Raw genomic sequence first — 18,720 nt, 5'->3', positions numbered from 1 at the left:
CTCCATGACTCGTGACTCGGTGACCAGGGCCGCCGCGTCCAGCTGGAGGCCAGTCGTTGCTGGTGGGCCTGGGATCCAGTCCCACTTAGCGCCTTCAGTGACAGCGGGATGGAGGGTTGTGCTGCGGCCCAGGGGCTGGGGCAGGCCGGGGGGTGGGGGTGGCTGAGGGGTCCTCATGGAGCCCAACCGCGGGACAGGCCCAGTCCTGTAGCAGGATGGACCCAAGGCACCGGGCGGGGCTGGGGGCTGCCCTGCCGAACCCCCTGGCAGGGAAGGTCCGGTGGACCCCACGGCGAGTGTGACCAGCGATGTCGCATGCCCCGCGGGCCGCCAGAGGGGAGCCGGCCAGTGAGGGGAGCCAGGGCGCTGGGAGGCCGAGACACCCTCAGAGGCACGGGGGCCTGCCCCGGGGCAGGTGACACCCACGGCCCAGGGCAGCCGGGGCGCTGGGAAGCCGGAGTCACCCCCGAGACACCGGTGCAGGTGACCCCGCGGCCCCCTCAGCGCAGGGTGGGCTGAGCCCAGCCCAGGCGTAGCTGCCCGCCCCGCCAGCAGGCGGCGCTGTCCGACAGCGCACAGCGCATGCGCGGGGCAGCAGCGCTTCGGTCCTCCCGGAAGCTCGCGGGTCCCCTCCGTCCGTCGCGGCCGGCCGCCATGTTCGCGGAGCTGAACGAGCTGCTGGGCGCCTGCCCGCAGCGGCCGGAGCCGGTGAGAGGGCGGGCAGACGGGATCGGGGCCACCGTGACGGCGGGGGAGCGTTTGTGGGGCTGCTGGGAGCTGTAGTCCGGGCAGCGCGGGGCGCCGGGAGCTGCGCGGGGCATGCTGGGAGGGGCGGGGCCTCTTCGGGCGGCGGGAGCGGGACATGGCGGGAGCGGGGCCCTCCGGCGCTTCCCTTCGCCCGGCCCCGCCGCCCCCCACGGCCGTGGCTCCGCTCCCCGCCGCTACGGAGGGGCCGGGCCTTGTCCCCGCAGGCTTCGGCTCCCGGTGTGTCGGTGCGTGGTCGCTGCCAGTGGTGAACTCGCCAGCCACGCTCCTCCGGGCCCTGTGGTGCGTTCTGGAGGTTTCTCTCCCTTAGGATAACTAAGTGTAATCCATCCATATAGTTTTTGTAGTAATGAAATGGCGCTGTACCTAAATGCCCTTGCCCTGTATAAGCGGTGAAATGCTTCAGGTGAAAAGTTAATAAAATACTGCTGTGTTACACATTTGTCCATGTTTTACCTGATAGGTAGTAGCTTAGATAATAAAAGTTGGTTTGGGGTGGTAATTTATTTTGAAAGTCTGAGTTTTCCCCCATTTCTCCTTGTGGAGTGGATGATGCAGGTAGGGAAGGGCTTTCTCCCTGGGCTGGAAGGCACCACAGGTAATTCCATGTCGGGTAATTCCATGTCAGCCTGCCCGGAGCAGGGCAGGGCTGGGCTGCAGGAGGGAGGCCCAGCAGAGAGCTGCTGGATCCAGGTCAGACCCTCGAGCCTCGAAGCACGGCTGGTAGAGGTCGTTGGCTAAGGCTCGGTGGTGGTGCTGTCGCACTGTAAAGGGTAGGGTAATGCTGAGGCTGTGTAAACTCCCAAGTCCCTGTGGTTCCTGTGGGTTGATTGTTGGGTTTTTAATGCATGTGGAATGCTAAGTGAGGAGCCCTTGGTGGACTAGTGTTGGCAGAGTGGAGCCTGCACTCTAAGGCGGGTTTGGTGGTGGAGCTGTGGGATGAGCAGGGATACTGTCACCCACAAACCTATTTTTGGAGACAGAGGGCTCACCTTGATGGGAATAGGAAATGCTGCAGAGCAAAGGAGATTTGGCCTCAGGATCCTGGGTTTTGACTTGGCAGCCCAGGCAGGATCCAACCGAGGAGCTGAACCAAAGGCTCCTCTACAAAGAGTTGGCTCCTCCTCTCCCATCAGCCAGGGACTTGGACTTCCCACCGTATGCTCCAGATTCCTCTTTGTTGAGGTGTCTGGCAGCAGGAATATGGCTGGCTACAGAACATGTGGTGCTTCCTGATGCCAGAGTTGGAAGGCTGAGTTCATGCACTATGATATGGAGTAAACTGGTGGTAAATCATGAGTATTCTTGTTTTGCAAGTCCCCCTCTGCACCACTCCATGTCACCACCGATCACTGCATGGAGCTGTGCAGTCTAGAGCTGGGCTCTCCCTCTAGGGAGACACAGCCCATGGTGTGTGCCGAGATATCTGTGGCTGGCTGGAAACTGGTGTCCTGCTGTGCTTAAAAAGCATCAGCCCTTTGCAAATCTCTTCTTCCTGTCTCTGCCATCCCAATTTCTGCATCTCCACGGTTAGTTTGTGCCATTTTCATAGTGCTGACGACTGCCTTCACTGCTGGTAGGTGGATGAAGCTGCCGCCTGTGTGGGTGTTTCTGACATGTCACCGCTGAATGCCTGTGACACCCGCTGCTGGCCTGCCAAGGGATTTTGGCAGTTTCTAACAAGTAGCTGCAGCTTCTGCCTTGTAGCCTGCAGGTGGAAAGAGTGTGAAAGCAGAGTGTGGAGGGAGCGGGCTGGGGCAGACAGATGGAGAAGGTGCTACAAGAAGGCCTTGCCTTTGGAAGTGCTTCATCGCTAGCATCGTCTTTCTGGGCTTGAGAAGGATGCACAGAAGGGGGAAGAGAATCAGGCCACGTGTCTGTGGTGGCAGATCGGGGGCTGCGGGGTCTCTGCATGCCAGCAAACGAGATCCTGGTGGTAGGGCTGGGGCTTACTTGCTTCTCAGCAGGAGAGTTCCTCTTGCCTGGCAACATGGGGAAGCTGCCTGCCCTCAGGCCTCACAGATTCCTGCTGGCTTTGCTGGTAGAACCACAATTCCTGTATTTGTGTCCCGTGGTCTGGTGTTGGTCAAGGCTTTGGGGCAGTTCTGTGGCCACAAGCAGGATGCTGGAGTTGCCTGGAATTGTTGCCTTCCTTCCTTCCACTAGCTGTACTCTGAAGATGCACGGTTTGGACATTGCCACCCCTTGCTAGCTGGGCATCTAAGCGTGAGGAATGAAGAGTCTTGAGTGCTATGTAAGCAGCTGCAGTGTGACAGTGAAGTGAGGGCTGACAGGATTTAAGGGTTGATAACTGGAAGGTTTGCAAAAGTGAAGTAATGTATGCTCTGAATGATAGCATCCTGCGGTGTTCTGTGCAGTGTATGTGGGAGCAAAGGAGAGAGCCTTTCGAGAGCTGGCAGGCAAGGGAGGGTACATGGGGTGGCATTCAGCCTGCTGTTGCAGGGGGTCATTGCAGGGAAGAAGGAAGCTGAAGAGGATGGAGTCATGTGGAAGATAAACTGCTGAATGTTTAAGCTTGTGCTGTTTGCACTCAGAGACTCCTCTGAGAGACTTAGCCGTGGAGGATACATCTCAGCGAGGTGCTCACCAAGGTGGTGTCTCCTGTTACTGTAATGGCCACAGAGGTATAATCCTTTTTTTTGAGTGGGAAAAAACTCTCTGGCTGAAGCAGAGCGGCATTTCTCTACCCTGGCTTCTGCTTTGCGTTCCCTGCAGATGTGTTCAATATTTGCCATTCCATTAGCACCGCTTTATAACACGTTTTCAGCACTGGGGAGTTAACTCTGATAGATGGCTTGTGAATGGCCTATGGGTAGATTGCTTCTTGCTGCAAAAGGCTTTTTCTTTTCTTCTAATAGATTGGGGGGTGCGGAGCAGAGGTTAGGGGAGGCGTTAATAAGTCCTTTGTGATTAAAAGCAGCCCTTCTATGATTTCTATCGATTAAAGAAACATCTTGACTAAGATTTTAATGGAAACAAATGCCTTGATGAGACTGGTACTGATAACAAGCATGCACTGATGAATGGAATTAATTTCCTGCATGATCAAAACAAGGTGTGTGTACTTTGTGTGGGGAGCTGTGCTCCGGTACACATATTTTGATGATAAGCTTTTCTGCTCTGAACGTGGCATGTTTGAGGTAGGCCTGGAACAGGGGGCAGGGAGGGCTGTTTGGGGCAAGAGAAGTAGCAGCTGTAGCAGGGCTGCCATTGTAAGCTCACAGACGATGCTGGCTGTAGAAGCAGGAGGATGGACTGGGAACAGAGTGCTTGGCTGTTGTACCCCTGCCATCTGTGCCACTTGGAGTAGAAAGATGACTGAATTGGAGGAGACGGGGACAAAGATGGGAAGTGGGAATTGCTCACAGCCACCCATGATGAGGGCATCCATCAGCAGGGGCATGAATACCTGTGTGCTCTGGATGTGCTGGGGCACTGGAAAGCGCAGTGCTGCTTCTCGGTGTCCTCTGCAGCAGCTGCCTGTTGCCATGTGGGGAGGTGGCTCTTGGTGGGCACAGAACATGGGAGTCCAGCCGGGTCTCAGTCTAGCACAAGAGCTTTTAGCTGGTGGGCATGTCTTTCAGAAAGCGGTGAACTCAACATCTTCTGATGCTTCCCGTGGGATGTGGCCAGAGGAAGTGCTGGCATCCTTTTGTAAAGGGACAGGTGGCTGGAGTGCTGCTTGTCCACTTCTTTCTCTGACTAATACCTGCAGAGTTTCCCCTAGCCTGAGCAGACATCTTGTCTACCAAGATGGAACAGTTTGTGCCCTCATCTTTCTCTCTTAAGTTATTTTGCTGCTTCTTTTCCAGGGTAAATTTACACTGCTGGGAGACACCAGAACAGATGGCAGCTTCCTGGTGCACCACTTTCTCTCCTTCTACCTCAGAGGTATGTCAGCAGCAGAGTTCTCCAAGGCGAGGGTTTGCCTTTGCCTGCTCCTTCGAGGTTCCTTCAGGGTAAAGTGTTTCTATATGGGCAGAAGCTGGTATTGCAGAGCGTGAGGCATCCCCAGAATAGCACAAAGCTTTGGGGTCAAGATTTATGGATTACAATCCTGACTTGTACTTGGAACTTGCTCTGTATCCTTGGGTACATCTTGTAATGTCTGTGCACCTTGTTTTGTCATTAGTGCCATGAACATTGTAAATCACATGGGCATCTGACAGTGAGGTGTTGACTGTAATTCCTTCACTAGCCAGGTTTTTTATAATGTAATTAAAAAGAACAGGAACAACTAACAAGTAGATAGCTGGTAGTCAGTAAAGAAACAAACAAAGAGCCTGGTGAGTTGCCTGATTGCTTTTCTGCTAACACTTTCACCTGTGAGTAACCTACCAGGCACTGCAGAGCAAGTGCTGGACTCATGGACTCTTCCAGCTTTCTGCTGGCAAAGCAGCTAGACGAGCAAATACGGACCTGTCAGCCTTGAAACTTAGCTCAGAGTGCCGTGCAGGTGACAGAGCTGTGTGCATCCTGCCCCCATAACTGCTGCTTCCTCAGCTATGGCTTTACTCCATTTAAAAAAAATGGTTTTACTTAATGGAAGAGAGCGAAACTGCAGGAAAGCCTGTGGAGAGCAAAGAGCAGGTGGTTGTTGTTGTTATTATTGATGTTATTGTTATTATTAAAAATATCTTAAGGGCGGTGGCAGGAGGACGGGGCCAGGCTCCTGCCAGGGGTGCCCAGCGGCAGGACAAGGGGCAGCGGGCACAGGCTGCACCACAGGCAGCTCCTGCGGAACCTGGGGACAAACTTCTTTCCCCGGAGGGTGCCGGGCGCTGGCACTGGCTGCCCGGAGAGGCTGTGGGGTCTCCTTCTCTGGAGCCATCCCAACCCGCCGGGACGTGGCTCTGTGCAGCCTGCCCTGGGAGAGCTGCTTCAGCAGGGGGGTGGGCTGGGGGGGGGTTTAGGGGGCCCTTCCAGCCCTGGCCAGGCTGCAATTCTGTGATTAACCAGCAGCAAACCTGATAGAGCTGCCCATGTGCCTGGGAAGTCTCATCATCTCTTGTGGGTAGGCAGCCCTTTGGGATTATTAATACATCAGGAGGCAGGTGTGCTTGCTGTCACCCTCACATTTCTACCCCAGGACCTGGGTGCCAGCTACTCTGTGTCTGCAGCCACCCCCATGTTGTCCAGGTACCTGCTTAGTGCTCAAAACCTTTGGGAGCTTCCGAGGAGTCAGTGGGTCAGTGAAGGCTCAGCTGGGGCTGCTGACTTGTTCCACTTAAAATCCATGTCCTGCTCTTCGACAGGGAGAAAAAAATGCTGAGTTTGTTTATTCTCAAACCGTAAGGCCATGTTGTCACATGTCAGGTTTTCCAAAATCATGTTTTAGTGAGGTGTCTTTGTCAGAATTGCTTGTTCTCTGTGTTTTTCCAGTCCAGGTCACTTGCCCTGTGAGAGCCAAAACAGGAATTTTTGGCACGTCAGTGGTTTCAGTAGTTCGTGTCAAGGTCGGCTGTTGGCCTCCTTGAAGTAATATCAGCAAACAGTGCCAGGAGATATCAGGGCAGGATGGCACGAGACAGAAAAAGAGCCTCCTACTTGTTTTATATCATCTTTTGCTTGTTCTTTTCCTTTCTTTTTAAACTGACTAACATTTTCCCTATTGTGGAAATCCTATAGGAAGGTGAAAATTGAAAGCCCAACCATGAGCAAGTGAGGGGCTGCCTAGACCTGTCTCACTTCAAGGCATTTCCAGACATATTTGTATCCTGGCCACTGTGATTTATGTGCTTTGATGGTGGCAGCTTGCAAAATTAAAATGGTAATGTGTCTTTTTGTCTTCTCACCCAGCTGGCTGTAAGGTTTGCTTTGTGGCCCTGCTCCAGTCCTTCAGTCACTACAACATCGTAGCACAGAAGCTGGTAAGTGTCTCTGTGTAGGTTAATAATTACAGGTACAGGTAGTTTCTGTTGGGTGGAGAGGAATGAGAATGGGTATCAGGAATTGCATGTGAGCAGAAGTTTCCACATCTTGACAGGGATGGTTGGGATTGCCACTCCTGCGGTAGGGGATGGAGAGCATCCATCCCCAGGAGAAACCCCACTGGAGAAGGGATGTGGTACAGGGCAAAAAACCTGGCTACGAGGCTCTCTGCAAGGGCCTCAGGGGCTCTGCCCCAAAGAGGGCAGAGCGCTGAACAGCTGCTTGCTTTCTTTGTGCTTAGACATTCTGGAGATCAGCATTCTCCAGTGCTGGGCCAAGGCTGGTAGATGTAGTTTCATTAGTGCTCTGGGGGAAAAAACGCTGTTATGTCTGTGTCCTTAGGGCCTCTCTGTACACCTGCAGGATGCACTGGCTGTATGGCACAGAGGCTCCTGAGGCGACTTCATCCTTTGTCCTGTGGTTACCTTGTGGTTACCTGAATCGCCTGTAGATTCAGAAGGACACCTGTATGCCTCTAGGCCAAGCCATCAGTTTGAGCCGTCTGAGAAGCCACAAGCACTGAAGTACATCCTTAGGGATGTTCTTCCCGTGGTGAGTCAGGCAAGGTTTACGTGTACCCTGAAATGAGGAAATGGAGAAACAAAGTAGGCAGGGTCATTTGCAGTGTCAGCAAATCAGTCTGAGCTCTGGCTTTAAAGCACGTCTCTCAGCTTTTGTACAGTGCTCAGATGTGAAATACTGCAGTTGGGAAGTCCAGGTGACCTTCTGGGGCCGAGGGGATGAGGGCATGCATGCATTGGTTCTCCCTTCTCTTGCAATAATGGTGTCTTCCCCACTGTAAATGTGGGTTGAGTTTCGGTGCTTGCTAAACAACTGTATTTTATTTACTGCTCAGTTTTTACCTTTTCAAAAGGAGATCAGTGGTCTGAGAGCTCAGACCTGAGTAAAATAAAATGGACTGAGCAAGCAAAGCATTTCCACTTGGAGCTTTAATTCACAGGCAGATACTCAACATGTGATTCCCCTGCAGAGCAGATTCCCCACTGCTGAGCAAACCAGCCTCTGCAAGCACTGAATAGTTCTGGCCTTTGATTGCAGAGAGAGGAAATCTTAGTGGGGAACTTGCTAAGTGGGACAGAAAACGGGGCATAGCAACTGGTGTAGGTAGGAGATTCAGCTGTTAAAGGTGGGATCCTTGCCTGCTCTAAAAGCAGAATCGCGTTTGTTGGCGTGTTTCCTGATGTGGTGAAATTTCCTGATGTGCAGCTTGTGTGTATGCTTATAATAGGTGCTGTTGTCATCTCTCTCGTGAGAGAGTCTGAGAAGGGAGAGAACATGAGGATTAGCTGGAGCACGTGTGCAATGCAAATTGAAATGATTTGCTGTCTGATGCTTCAATAAAAAGGTTACTGATGTGAAGGGAGTTGATAAGAAGAACAATACAATGTCCCATTGGTTTCAAGTCTGAGTCAGTCTTACATTATAACTTCACAGGTGCCTGTGTGGTCAGTTGTGAATTCTTTCTAAGCTCTGAGGATTTGGAGGTTGTAACGTCAGTTAGTTATATCTGTCCGAGTTTCCGTAAGATCTTGTCTTTGCTTTAATCCTTCTTTGCCTAAATGAATGCATCTGGCTCAGTAAAGGTGGGTTTTGGCAGCATAGTTTCACTCTAGACTTGCTTAAGAATTTGCTGCTGTACATCTCTACAGGAGACCAGTTGGGATGTCATTTACGTGTCTGCAGCAAACACTGATTTCGGGCAGTACCCTGAGCTGTGTCATGCTGCAGTGAGGTGAGCTGCGTGCTCCACCAAATCACTCCCATCACGTTCTCTTTCTCCATGGCAAGCTCAAGACCAGCTGCCTGGTTCTCTGTGTTGGCCAGGAGAGTTGCAGGGGTTAGGCTGTAGTTCCTCCAGGAATTTGGGAGAATCTGGTCTGTGTGCAGCCACCTGCGTTATGTTATCCTATCCACAGGTTCGATCTCCCATGCATAATGATTCCTAGCAGGAGATTACGCACTTAAGAAAGACTGCAGTTGGAAGAGCTTCATAACTTAGTGATGCTCCTCTTTCTGCGGGGAATGGGGTGGTCCCAGGCCTGGGAGGAAGGGTCCTGGAGCCAGAGTTGTATTATGCAGTCTTTACAGTAATGTTTTGTGGATCTGGTCCTTGTAGCACTTGATATATGGTGATATACTAAATATTTATACATAATTGAAGTAATGCTTGCCTTATGTGCTGCTTCCCCACAGCGCTGCCAGGTCTTACCAGTCCAGAACCAGTTCCTTAGGTGTTAGCTAAATGCAGTGATGGATTTTTACTTGTAGGAAAAGGCTTCCCTGGATTTTTGTGCTGTGTTGGCTCTGCAATACTGGCTTCATGCTTTTCCTTTTCTGCAAATCCCACTCTTTTCATGAGGATCTGCACTTAATTTTAAGGGACAGTTAATGTTATTTGTCATGACCTTGTAGAGAACATGGGGGCTGTAGCAAGACTAATGGCACCAGGGCAGCTTACCAGATTGATGTTCCCACCCTCTTTTGTTTTAAAGGAAAAACATATTTGTCCCCATTTGGTCTCCCTCTTGCCTGCTCCCCTGTCCCCTGCCACGCGCTGAGCTCACAGACCAGAGGACGTTGCCTGGTCACCTCTGTGTTCCCCTGCAGGTAGTCGGACTTGAGAAGAGACCTTGGCCGGTTGCCTGATCACAGATTGTTGTACTTTGTACCACAGCTGCGTTCGCTGTTTGAGCTAATGACCGCTGCCTCGCATGCTCCATTACTAGTTCTCTCCCACAAATATTTTGCTTTCTCTTATGAAACGGCCAGCAGCAAGTGGTGGTTCTGGTTCGAAGGGACATCACTGCTGGCAGGCTGGTGGGCCGCCACGCTGCCTGGCTGGCAGCATCCCAGATGGACAAGAACAATTGTGCTCCATTGCAGAGCTTGCAGCTCCTGTCATGCTGAGCTGCTGTTTCAGAAGCATTTCTGGGCTTGATCGATAAATGCCAGATTGCCAGAGATAATGTCTATGCGCTCTCAGCGACAATGGAGTGTGGTAGTGTGAGATAATGAAAGCTTTCAGTGCTGGTAATGCATGCTGTTTGGGTGCTCTGCAACACCATGGCTCTGCAGCAGGGACGTGTGTAGTGTCTATGGCAGTCAGGAAGGTGCCATTGGTCATTTTGAGCACTTTTTCCACTGTCTCCGAGCTGTCCTGATGCGTCCTGAGGTTACGTCAGGTGGGCTGCTAGCTGGGAGAGAAGCAGAGGTTTGTTGTGGTCGATAACTGCGGTGGGGTGTGTCCAGGTCTCCATCCAATGCTGTCTCTCTGGGGGACCTAATTCCCAGTTGGAAAATGAGACTGGACTTGCTAAGTCCATCCAGGAACATCATGGCACCAAGGGGGATTGAATTCCTTGTCTGACCTACAAGCACATTACCCTGGCTGCCTTCCTGTCATGCTGTGGCCCTTCTCTCTGTCATCCAGGGAGGCCCTGGTGTAAGAGCACTAAGCTGCTGGGTATTTTAAAGAGGGGACACTGTTTTCTTGCTGATACGAAGTGTAAAGAGTTTGTGTGTGCAGGAAGAAGTGGCTGAAGCAAAGTTAAAATCAGTTCCTGAATTATTGGCATCAATAGTGAATTTAGCCACGACTGCAGCAAAGTGTTTCAGCAAGTGCCGAGTCCTGTGGCCTCCAGAAATCCACAAGGGGATGAGGTCTGTGAGACTGCTTTGCAACCAGCCCTGCTGTATGGCATGTCAGGTATTTGCCAGCTGTTCCCCGCTCCTGGCCTGCCACATAAAGGTTCTTCTGTCCTTGGCTAGAAATTTTTCCGTCTTGCAATTGCCCAAGAGGCTTCCCTTAGCTCTCTGTTCCTGCCCTGCTTTCTGGCATGGTTTTAGTGAGCAAATATCACCTGCAAAAGCCAAATCCCTCTGCCTGCAGCCCACATCAGCCTCTGCTGGGCTCGGGGCTGGTGGGAAGTATGCAGGGAGAGCAAAGGGCCCTGCACTCTGTAAGAGTCATTCATGGAAATTACTGCTCCTGGCTTGCCTGGGAGAAGGGGAAAAGGGAGGAGGCAATGTGGGTTAGATGAGGCAAGAGTGTGCTGCAACACTTGCTGGTTGATGCTGTTCATTGAGAAGGTGCTTGAAGACAAAAGGGATATGTCTGAAGTCGTGGGCTGGTGCCTTGCCTGAGGCTCTCCTTCCCAGAGTTTGCATGGCAGGTGGGACCAATTTCCTCCCAGAAGCATGTGTGGAAGACCAGGAAAAAGAAGGGCAAGCTCAGAGCTGATTTAAAAACTGGATCTGAGGTGGGCACATCAGACAGCCTTCGCCCTAGCATAGCCTCTGCTAGTCCAGGATGCTTTGTCAGAATATCCCGTGGCCATGATGGAAGATGTTGCCTCCCATCCGTTGTTTTCTAATTGCCGTAGACAGCGTTTTCTGGCAGCAGCCCTGATGAATGGATCTCTCCCCCTCGCATTTCAGCGGGGAAGGAAAGCAGTGGAAATCTGTCTTTCCTCTCATTAGCACTGAACGTGTGGCAACTGATAAGCCTTGCAGGAGCTCAGGGTTAATCTTCCTGGAAAGGACCTCATCCTTATCTACCCAGACCTTCTCTCTGGAGGTCCTCATGTGGAAATGCTATGCTCACAAAGCAGCTGGGCCCAGCCCCTTGTAGGGATTGTCTCATTGATCAAATGCTTAAGATGTGGCTGTACAATTATTATTTTTTTAAAATAAAAAAAGGGAAGGGGGTTTAAAACATTTTCATGTCAGGATAACAGGAACGTCAAGCAGGTGAAACAGAGGGTAGAAAGCAGGAGACAGAAGGGGACACATCACTTTGCTGCAACTCTCTCTCGTGTGTGAGCAGAGAGAGCATGGTGGCTCTCAGGGGTGTCGTGAGGACTGGGAAATGCTTGGAAAACCTCCAGAGTCTTTTCAAAGGAAGGTGTTGGGACAGTGCCAAGCACAGTGCTCTGCTCAGCACTCGAGGTCCTGGAGGAAGAGCTGCTAACAAGCCTTTCCCTTGCTGGGCCACGCAGACTCTGTGCTCAGCTGTCTTGCAGCTCCTAGCATGATTGCTTAGGAAATAAGCAAAAATCTGTGTATTCTGTGATGCTTAAAAAGTTCCTGGTCAAAAGCACCAGCACTGCCAGTGTGTGCCTCTTCCAGCGTTCAGGCAGAAGCCAGTCGTGGCTTAAGGTGAGGGCTCCTGCTTCTGCCCTAGGGCTCACCTCTGTTCCTGACCAGTCCTGCTCAGCCACCTTCTTCTGAGGGCTCTCACAATCTTGCAGCATCCCAAAGGGATGTTTTCTCTCAGGGAATATGGGAACTGCTTTCTCAGGATCCTTGTTTCTGGTTCCCTGCCTCTGGCTCGCCAGTTCTGCCTGTCAAGCAATACTGCATTGAGCTGAATCTTCCTGAACCCTTTGTAAACCCGTCTATCTTGCCATCTTGTCCACCTACCTGCTGCGTTGCACAACAGCCCTTTTTCCAGGCTGCTGAGACGCTGCAAATCTTGGCATTAATGCTCCTTGGTTCCATTTTAAGAAATCACAGTCCTGTTGTGAAATGTGGGTAGCAACCTACAATGGAAAGCCAAGCAAATTTCCTGCTGGAAAATGCACAGTTTGGGTGAGGTTTGAAGATAATGTGCATGAGATATCTTTGTACAATCACGTCAGTAACAGGTAATAAATTTTCTCCTTGAAAGGTAAACTGATGCAGTTACCAGTTAAGCTGAGGAGCTATAGAATGGTTGGCAAAAATAGCCCTTGCTGATGAAAGAAAGGAGGATGAGACAAGAGTTCATGAACTAGATCTGCAGCTGGGGTCTTCTGCATCTCTGCTGCAACTCTGCCAGGGCTTTCTCCGTTGGAGCTGGACGTGCCCAGTGTGTGGCTCTCGAGGTCGGCCTCATCATCAACCGGGGCTGAGAGCAGGAAATCTCAGCTTGAGTTTGAGCATCCCCAGGCAGCTTGTCATGGTCCCTTCTTCTGCGAAGAGAGTCAGGGCTGAGGCTGCTTGCACAATCCCAGGTGTTGTGCAAGCGTTGGGGTGCCCAGCCCGTGGTGTTCTCCAGATCCGGGCCATGCCTCGCTCAGGTGTGTGGGTTGTGCCAGTCATTATTCCCACAACAGTGATTCAGAGATAGTGGAAACCAAAGGCTTTTGCCACCCAAGAAGAGAGGGCGAAGAAATTGCTCACAGTAGCATTTCTTGGGGCAGTCTGGAGAAGCCTTTATCCACCCTCTCCCATCCTCTGGAATTTTTTCTCCCATACAATGAGACTGTCTTCCCAGGAGCAATTCCAGGATGTTCAAGTACCCAAATCATGGTGTTCATTTTCTTATCTCCTGGCAAAATACAGGAGAGCAAATGTGTCCAACACTGTGTGTAACTGAACTGCCTGTTTCATCCCCCTGTGGAGGACTCACTGAAGCATTGACTTTTACTAGCACATTTAGAGACAACTTGATAAAAATCAGCTGTCGATCTGCTTGGTTCTGTTTGCACCATTCCTCCTAAGCTGTTCACTCTGCAACATAATGTTTTCTTCTCTTGAGGGAGTCAGTCTGACAGCTGCCAAAGAACGGGGGCAACTTGTCTTCTTGGAAGGCCTCAAGTCCTGCCTTGACCTCTTGTTTGGAGAGGAGGAGGAGCAGTCAGGAGAGCCCAGTCCTCTTCAGTTTATAAGGTAAACCTGACCAGTTGGTGGTTCTTCTGGGGCTCAGCAGGGCCCCCAGCACAGAGCATTTCCCTCCTTGTGTCTCCTGCCACCGCAACCAACACTGAGAGCGTCAGCAAGGTCCATGGCTGAGACCCTGTCTCCCTTTGGGCTTCCCTCCAAGGCCCAAGGACTCAGTAGCTGGACACCTGAGTGAAGGGAAATGCCAGTGACACGCACATTGCTGTGCTTGTCCTACCCTGTCTCTCCCTGCTGCTCAAAGAGGGATTCTGTTCCCCTTCTCAAGCATTTTAGGGCAAATTCTGCCCCTGCCCTCATGGCCAAGTGTGTCAAAGGTCTAGAGAAAATTCATTTCAGCACTGAACAGTTTTTGTCAAATACAACTCCATCCCAGCAATTTTATTCCTTTATTATTATTATGAGTTTTATTCTCATCCAAGAGAACAGTGCTGCTTTAACTGTGCTGGCTTTTGTTTTTATTCTCACTTCACTTTCTCCATGTCTGATGATGATAGAAAAAATTACACTGAGGGCTGTTAAATTGGCAGATACTGCCACTGTGTAACTACTGCCAAGTACTTGCTCAATTCCTGTATGCTCCTGGCTCTCTGTTGTTTCAGAGTCCTGCTGGGGCAGGTGGGCCTTTGGTGAGACCTAGGGCAGGTGCTGAAACCCCGCAGACCCCTGTGGTGTGGGACCGTGCCCCCCTTTGGGTCCATGTGAGCAGGCATTGCTGGAGTGCAGTAGCATCAGGCACAGGACAAGCTGGAGAAGTGAGTCCATGGGAACCTCATGAGGTTCAACAAGGCCAAATGCAAGGTCCTGTGCCTGGGTTGAGTCAACCCTCAGTATCAACACAGGCTGGGCAGTGAAGTGATTGAGAGCAGCCCTGAGGAGGGGGACTGGGGGTGCTGGTGGGCGAGAAGCTGGACGTGACCCGGCCACGTGCGCTCGCAGCCCAGAAAGCCCCCCGTGCCCTGGGCTGCATCCCCAGCAGCGTGGCCGGCGGGGCGAGGGAGGGGGCTCTGCCCCTCTGCCCCGCTCTGCTGAGACCCCCCTGCAGCGCCGCCTCCAGCTCCGGGGCCCCCAGCATAAGGAGGGCACGGACCTGTTGGAGCGGGGCCAGAGGAGGCCACGGAGATGGCCAGAGGGCTGGAGCCCCTCTGCTGTGCAGCCGGGCTGGGAGCGCTGGGGCTGTTCAGCCCGGAGAAGGGAAGGCTCCTGGAGAGCCTGGAGCACCTTCCAGCACCCAAAGGGGCCGGCGAGGAAGCTGGGGAGGGGCTTTTCCCAAGGGCCTGCAGCGCCAGGACAAGGGGGAACGGCTTTGCGCTGAGAGAGGGCAGATGGAGATCAGAGCTGAGGGAGAAATCCTTCCCTGTGAGGGCGGCGAGGCGCCGGCACGGGCTGCCCAGAGCAGCTGTGGGTGCCCCAGCCCTGGCAGTGCCCAAGGCCAGGCTGGACGGGGCAGGAGGGTTTCACCACACACAGATGAGTAAAGGAGCAGTGACTGTAGGGAAATGTAGGACCTGGTGATTGTCACGGCAGGGAGGGTGCAGGCTGCATTCCCTGCGTTGGGTCAGTGGGTGACGAGGGGGACACACAATGCATGCATGGGCCAAGCCGGCTGAGACCTCCTTCTTTTCCAGTGAGAGTGCTTCTGACCTCAAAGCCTTGTTTGACTTTGTCCACGTGTCCCTGACCCCTGCTGGCAGCGATTCCTGGAAGGGCCCTGTCCTGCTGGTGGACGACCTCAGTGTCCTGCTCAGCCTAGGTGCCAGGCCGGTGGCGGTGCTGGACTTCATCCACTACTGCAGAGTCACCGTCTGCTCCCAGCTGAAGGTACTGCTCCTTCTGCATGCAGCCTCCTGTACAGAAAAGCCTCTGGAGCAAAGCCTGGCTTTTCTTTTTCCACCTGTGCATGATGAGGTTTTTGGAAGGCTTTAGGTGCCCAAGAAATTCAAGTCATTGCTGTAGGGCTACTCTCAGGGAGTTGTGCTAGTCCCTGGAGTACCTGTGTAGGGTCCTCTGCAACTGGTTTCCCAGGAGGTGCTGTGCAGAGAAGGGCTTTCTCTGTCCCTGAAGTGTGAGCAGGGATTCGAGGTATAAAAGAGTTTTTCTTAGAGCTCCTGTCTCTCCAGAGATCTCTACTCACACTACATTTGTGTGCATGTGGGAGGGCAGGGAAGGAAGCAGGTTATGAGGGCAGTGAGGGGCTGGTGAATCTCACAGGGGACAGAAATGAAGGTCCACTTGGAGGGCACATACGTCTCTGCTTCCACCGATCTTCAGCATCGCTCTGTGTTGCACTGGCTGGTTTCTAAGGGCATATGACAACGCAGCACTTCTGTGAAGATCTCCCCAGTGATGTGCTAACTTCTGAGAGCATCACAGCCAAAAATGGTTACAGTTACATCTGTGCTTTGCTATTTACATTGCAGCGTCCCCCACCCTGGCCACTTCTCTCTCTGCTTGAGTGAGAAAGATGGTGTTGGGTTTTGTTATCCTGAACTTCATATGGTGCCAAGGTGTTTGTGCTGTAAATGCTGACAAGGAATGTTCTGCTTGCTGAGAATATTTACTTCCAAAACGGCTAAAAAATATGATAAATCATGCTAACAGACTTCTATTTCTGTCTAAGATGTTCTGAAGATTTAAAGTACATTTTAATTGACTGGGAATTTCATGTTATTTTAAGTCCTTGGTGACCTGCATGGGCTGAAGCAGAGACTCTTGGGATATATTTTTAATAGAGTTGGTGTTGCGTTGGGAAGCTCTTTGCTTCTTGTGAGAGCTGTGAAGGTTCCAGCATTACAGCTCTAGCTGCGTCCATTTGGCCATGTCTTTATTTAGCTGCTCTGAATTCATTCAGAGTTGCCATTTGCGTGGCCTGACAGACTGGTTTAACTAGACGGCTGCCTCGTAACAAAGGCTTGATTTATTTTTAGGCTGCACATTACATATATGTGTGTGTATGTGTATATGTATACACAATCTGTATACAGCAAGCTGTTTCAGAGTTTTATATATGTATCTGCTGTTTATTTTCCCAGTGGATTTTAGCTCAGAACCAGCTGCTGTGCTGGGGGATGTCTAAGTAGCTTAGTTAGCAACGGGAGCTTGCACAAATGCCCTGCTATCTCCCCTTCCTTACGCTGAGCGGATTAGGAGTCAGCCAGGGGCTCATCGTTGCCTGGTGCTCTCGTTCCAGGGGAACATTGTGGTGCTGGTTCACAGCAATGAGGATTCAGAAGATGAGGAAAATGAACTGGTTGTGAACTCCCTGTGCCATCACAGTGACCTGATCCTGTGGGTAGAGGGGCTGGTGACTGGCTTCTGCAAGGATGTTCATGGGCAGGTAACGCACAGGAGAGCATGGAGAGGTTGCACATGGTATTGTCACATACAGCACTGCCTGCAGGCATGAGGGTGGGCAAGACATGCTCCCTGGGGTGGCCCAGGGCTAGCCTGGTCTGCAGCATGGTTAAAGACTAACAAGCAGCCTTGCTGCGGTCACCAGGATCTGCTGGAGCACCTGGGCTCTTACGGCTGTGACTCTGCTTCTGCGAAGATGTTCAGGGGCCATCCTGCCACCTGGGACTCCCCCATCTCTGGAATCTGGAAAGAGTTTATACAGCAGCTGCAGCACAGGCTGTCTCCTGCTCCAAGGTGATGGCAAAGAAAAATACCTATTTCGTAGGAAGCTTCCCCAAACTGCCTTTGTCAGTGGATCTCAGCCTGGCCCATAGTGATCTCTTCTGGGCTGGGAGAGCAGCTGAATCCCTGGGGCTTGGCTCCTGCCTGGTCTTTTGTCAGCGGCTGCCACCAAAGGGACTGGTTACAGGCAGCTGTGTGATTTTTTTTTTTTTTTTTAATCAGTGATCCCCCTTCCCTGCAGGCCAGCAAGAGGCATGGGCATGAGGGTGCTGTGACTGGGGTAGCCAAAGGGATGATACTCCTGTTCCTTTCCTTTTGCAGATTAAAATAATTAAGAGAGTGTCCCTGGAGCTGACGGCAGAGCAGGATCTCGTCCAGATCTACCAGTATAAGATTCAGGACAAGAATGTCACCTTTTTTGCTAGAGGGCTGTCAGCTGCAGTCCTGTGATGCTGTGATACCGCACACCGCTGTGAGAGCAATGCAGAGCATGGCTGGGGAGCCTGGTACCTCTAGACTTTGATATGCCACCAAACCAGCCCGGCTGCTTCACCAGTGCCTTCCAGGAGCAGTGCAGCAAACTGACCCAGGAGGGAAGCTTAAACCCTTGTTGAACTGCATGCCAACGAGGGGATTAGCCTGCTGAGAGCTTGCTGCATCCCTTTTGTCCTCCCACCCTGTTCCCAACGTATGCAGGCCAAGAAACGGAGCAAAAACTTGCAAGAATGGCCCTTAAAGCGTGTAAATACAGGCAGGGGGGATGCCTTGCGGGCTAGGCGTGCCTCACTTTTTCCCAGTGTGTTAGGGCACCGCAGTGCCAGGCATTGCTGCGTGGAGGCATCACCCCACCCTCCCACTGGTGTTTAACGAGATGACACAGCACGGGTGGAGGCAGGGATGATCCAGGAGTGTGTTGCAATTCTTACATTTCTCCCAGCTCTAGTATGGGAGAGATTTGCTCAACTCCCATCTTCCACACCATTAAAAAATCTATAGCTACACATAGACCTTGCTGCAGTAAGACCTAGAGGCTGCCTTGCTTGGCTGATTCCTAGTTTTGTTACTCTCCCTCTCTTCACATGAAACCCCAGTGCCCGGGTGTGTTTAATGTGTGGCTTCCCAAGGTCATCCTTGGCTTTGGGTGACGGACAGACACTGGCACATGAGCTTCTGTTTTAGCCGCTGCTTCCCAATTGTGAATCCATTACCAGCAGTTATATGACCTGCCTGTATTGAAGCATTATTGGGGGCTAATAATCACTAATTTTAATTAGATAAAGGTGCAGTCATTAAGTAACTGTGGATCTCTGTATGGGAAGTGCTCCCCACAGGCTCCTTGACAGGGCAGAGAAATGGGCATCTCCCAAGTCTGGGTGAGGAGGTGGCTTTGGGTCCCCCTAACCTTCCCCACGAATGCCAGGGCAGTTCTGGGAGCAGAGCTCAGACCTGGAGGTCTCCTGGTAGAAGCTCCAGTGGGACATAAATAACACCCTGCGTGCTTGTGAGACAAGAGCGACCTGCTAGGTCCTTCACAGCTCCAGAGCTGGGGTAGCAGCTCCGGCAGTGGGACGTGTTCCTGCTTTCCCACACAGAAATGCTGTGGGGCTCAGTGACCCAGGCTTGGGAACGGTCCCCTTTGGCTTGAGTTCAGGGAGCCTGGCACATGTGGAGGCTGCGGCTGCTTAT

The 18,720-nt window shown here is 52.0% G+C and overlaps 1 protein-coding gene across 1 annotated transcript; it reads left to right on the top strand.

Moving 5' to 3' along the window:
- The first annotated feature begins 592 nt into the window (after positions 1-592).
- ELP6 (elongator acetyltransferase complex subunit 6) lies at positions 593-18,327 on the top strand. The gene is made up of 7 exons (XM_040593721.1): positions 593-708; positions 4,599-4,677; positions 6,586-6,656; positions 13,259-13,389; positions 15,027-15,219; positions 16,589-16,735; positions 17,356-18,327. Exons 1-7 carry the CDS (start codon positions 655-657, stop codon positions 17,482-17,484), a joined length of 804 nt encoding a protein of 267 aa, XP_040449655.1. The 5' UTR covers positions 593-654; the 3' UTR covers positions 17,485-18,327.
- The last annotated feature ends 393 nt before the right edge of the window (positions 18,328-18,720 follow it).

Source organism: Falco naumanni, chromosome 4 (assembly GCF_017639655.2).
Source record: "Falco naumanni isolate bFalNau1 chromosome 4, bFalNau1.pat, whole genome shotgun sequence".
Lineage (NCBI taxonomy): Eukaryota > Metazoa > Chordata > Aves > Falconiformes > Falconidae > Falco > Falco naumanni.
The sequence above is the reverse complement of the archived record's forward strand: the minus strand, read 5'-3'. Positions and strand labels throughout refer to the sequence as shown.

What these genes read in the sequence shown, in the direction of transcription:
- ELP6 (XM_040593721.1), top strand. Translation starts at nt 655, where the DNA reads ATGTTCGCGGAGCTGAACGAGCTGCTGGGCGCCTGCCCGCAGCGGCCG. An exon ending in ACATCGTAGCACAGAAGCTG is followed by an intron (nt 6,657 to 13,258) that starts GTAAGTGTCTCT and finishes TCTTCTCTTGAG; the next exon opens with GGAGTCAGTCTGACAGCTGC. An exon ending in CCGTCTGCTCCCAGCTGAAG is followed by an intron (nt 15,220 to 16,588) that starts GTACTGCTCCTT and finishes CTCTCGTTCCAG; the next exon opens with GGGAACATTGTGGTGCTGGT.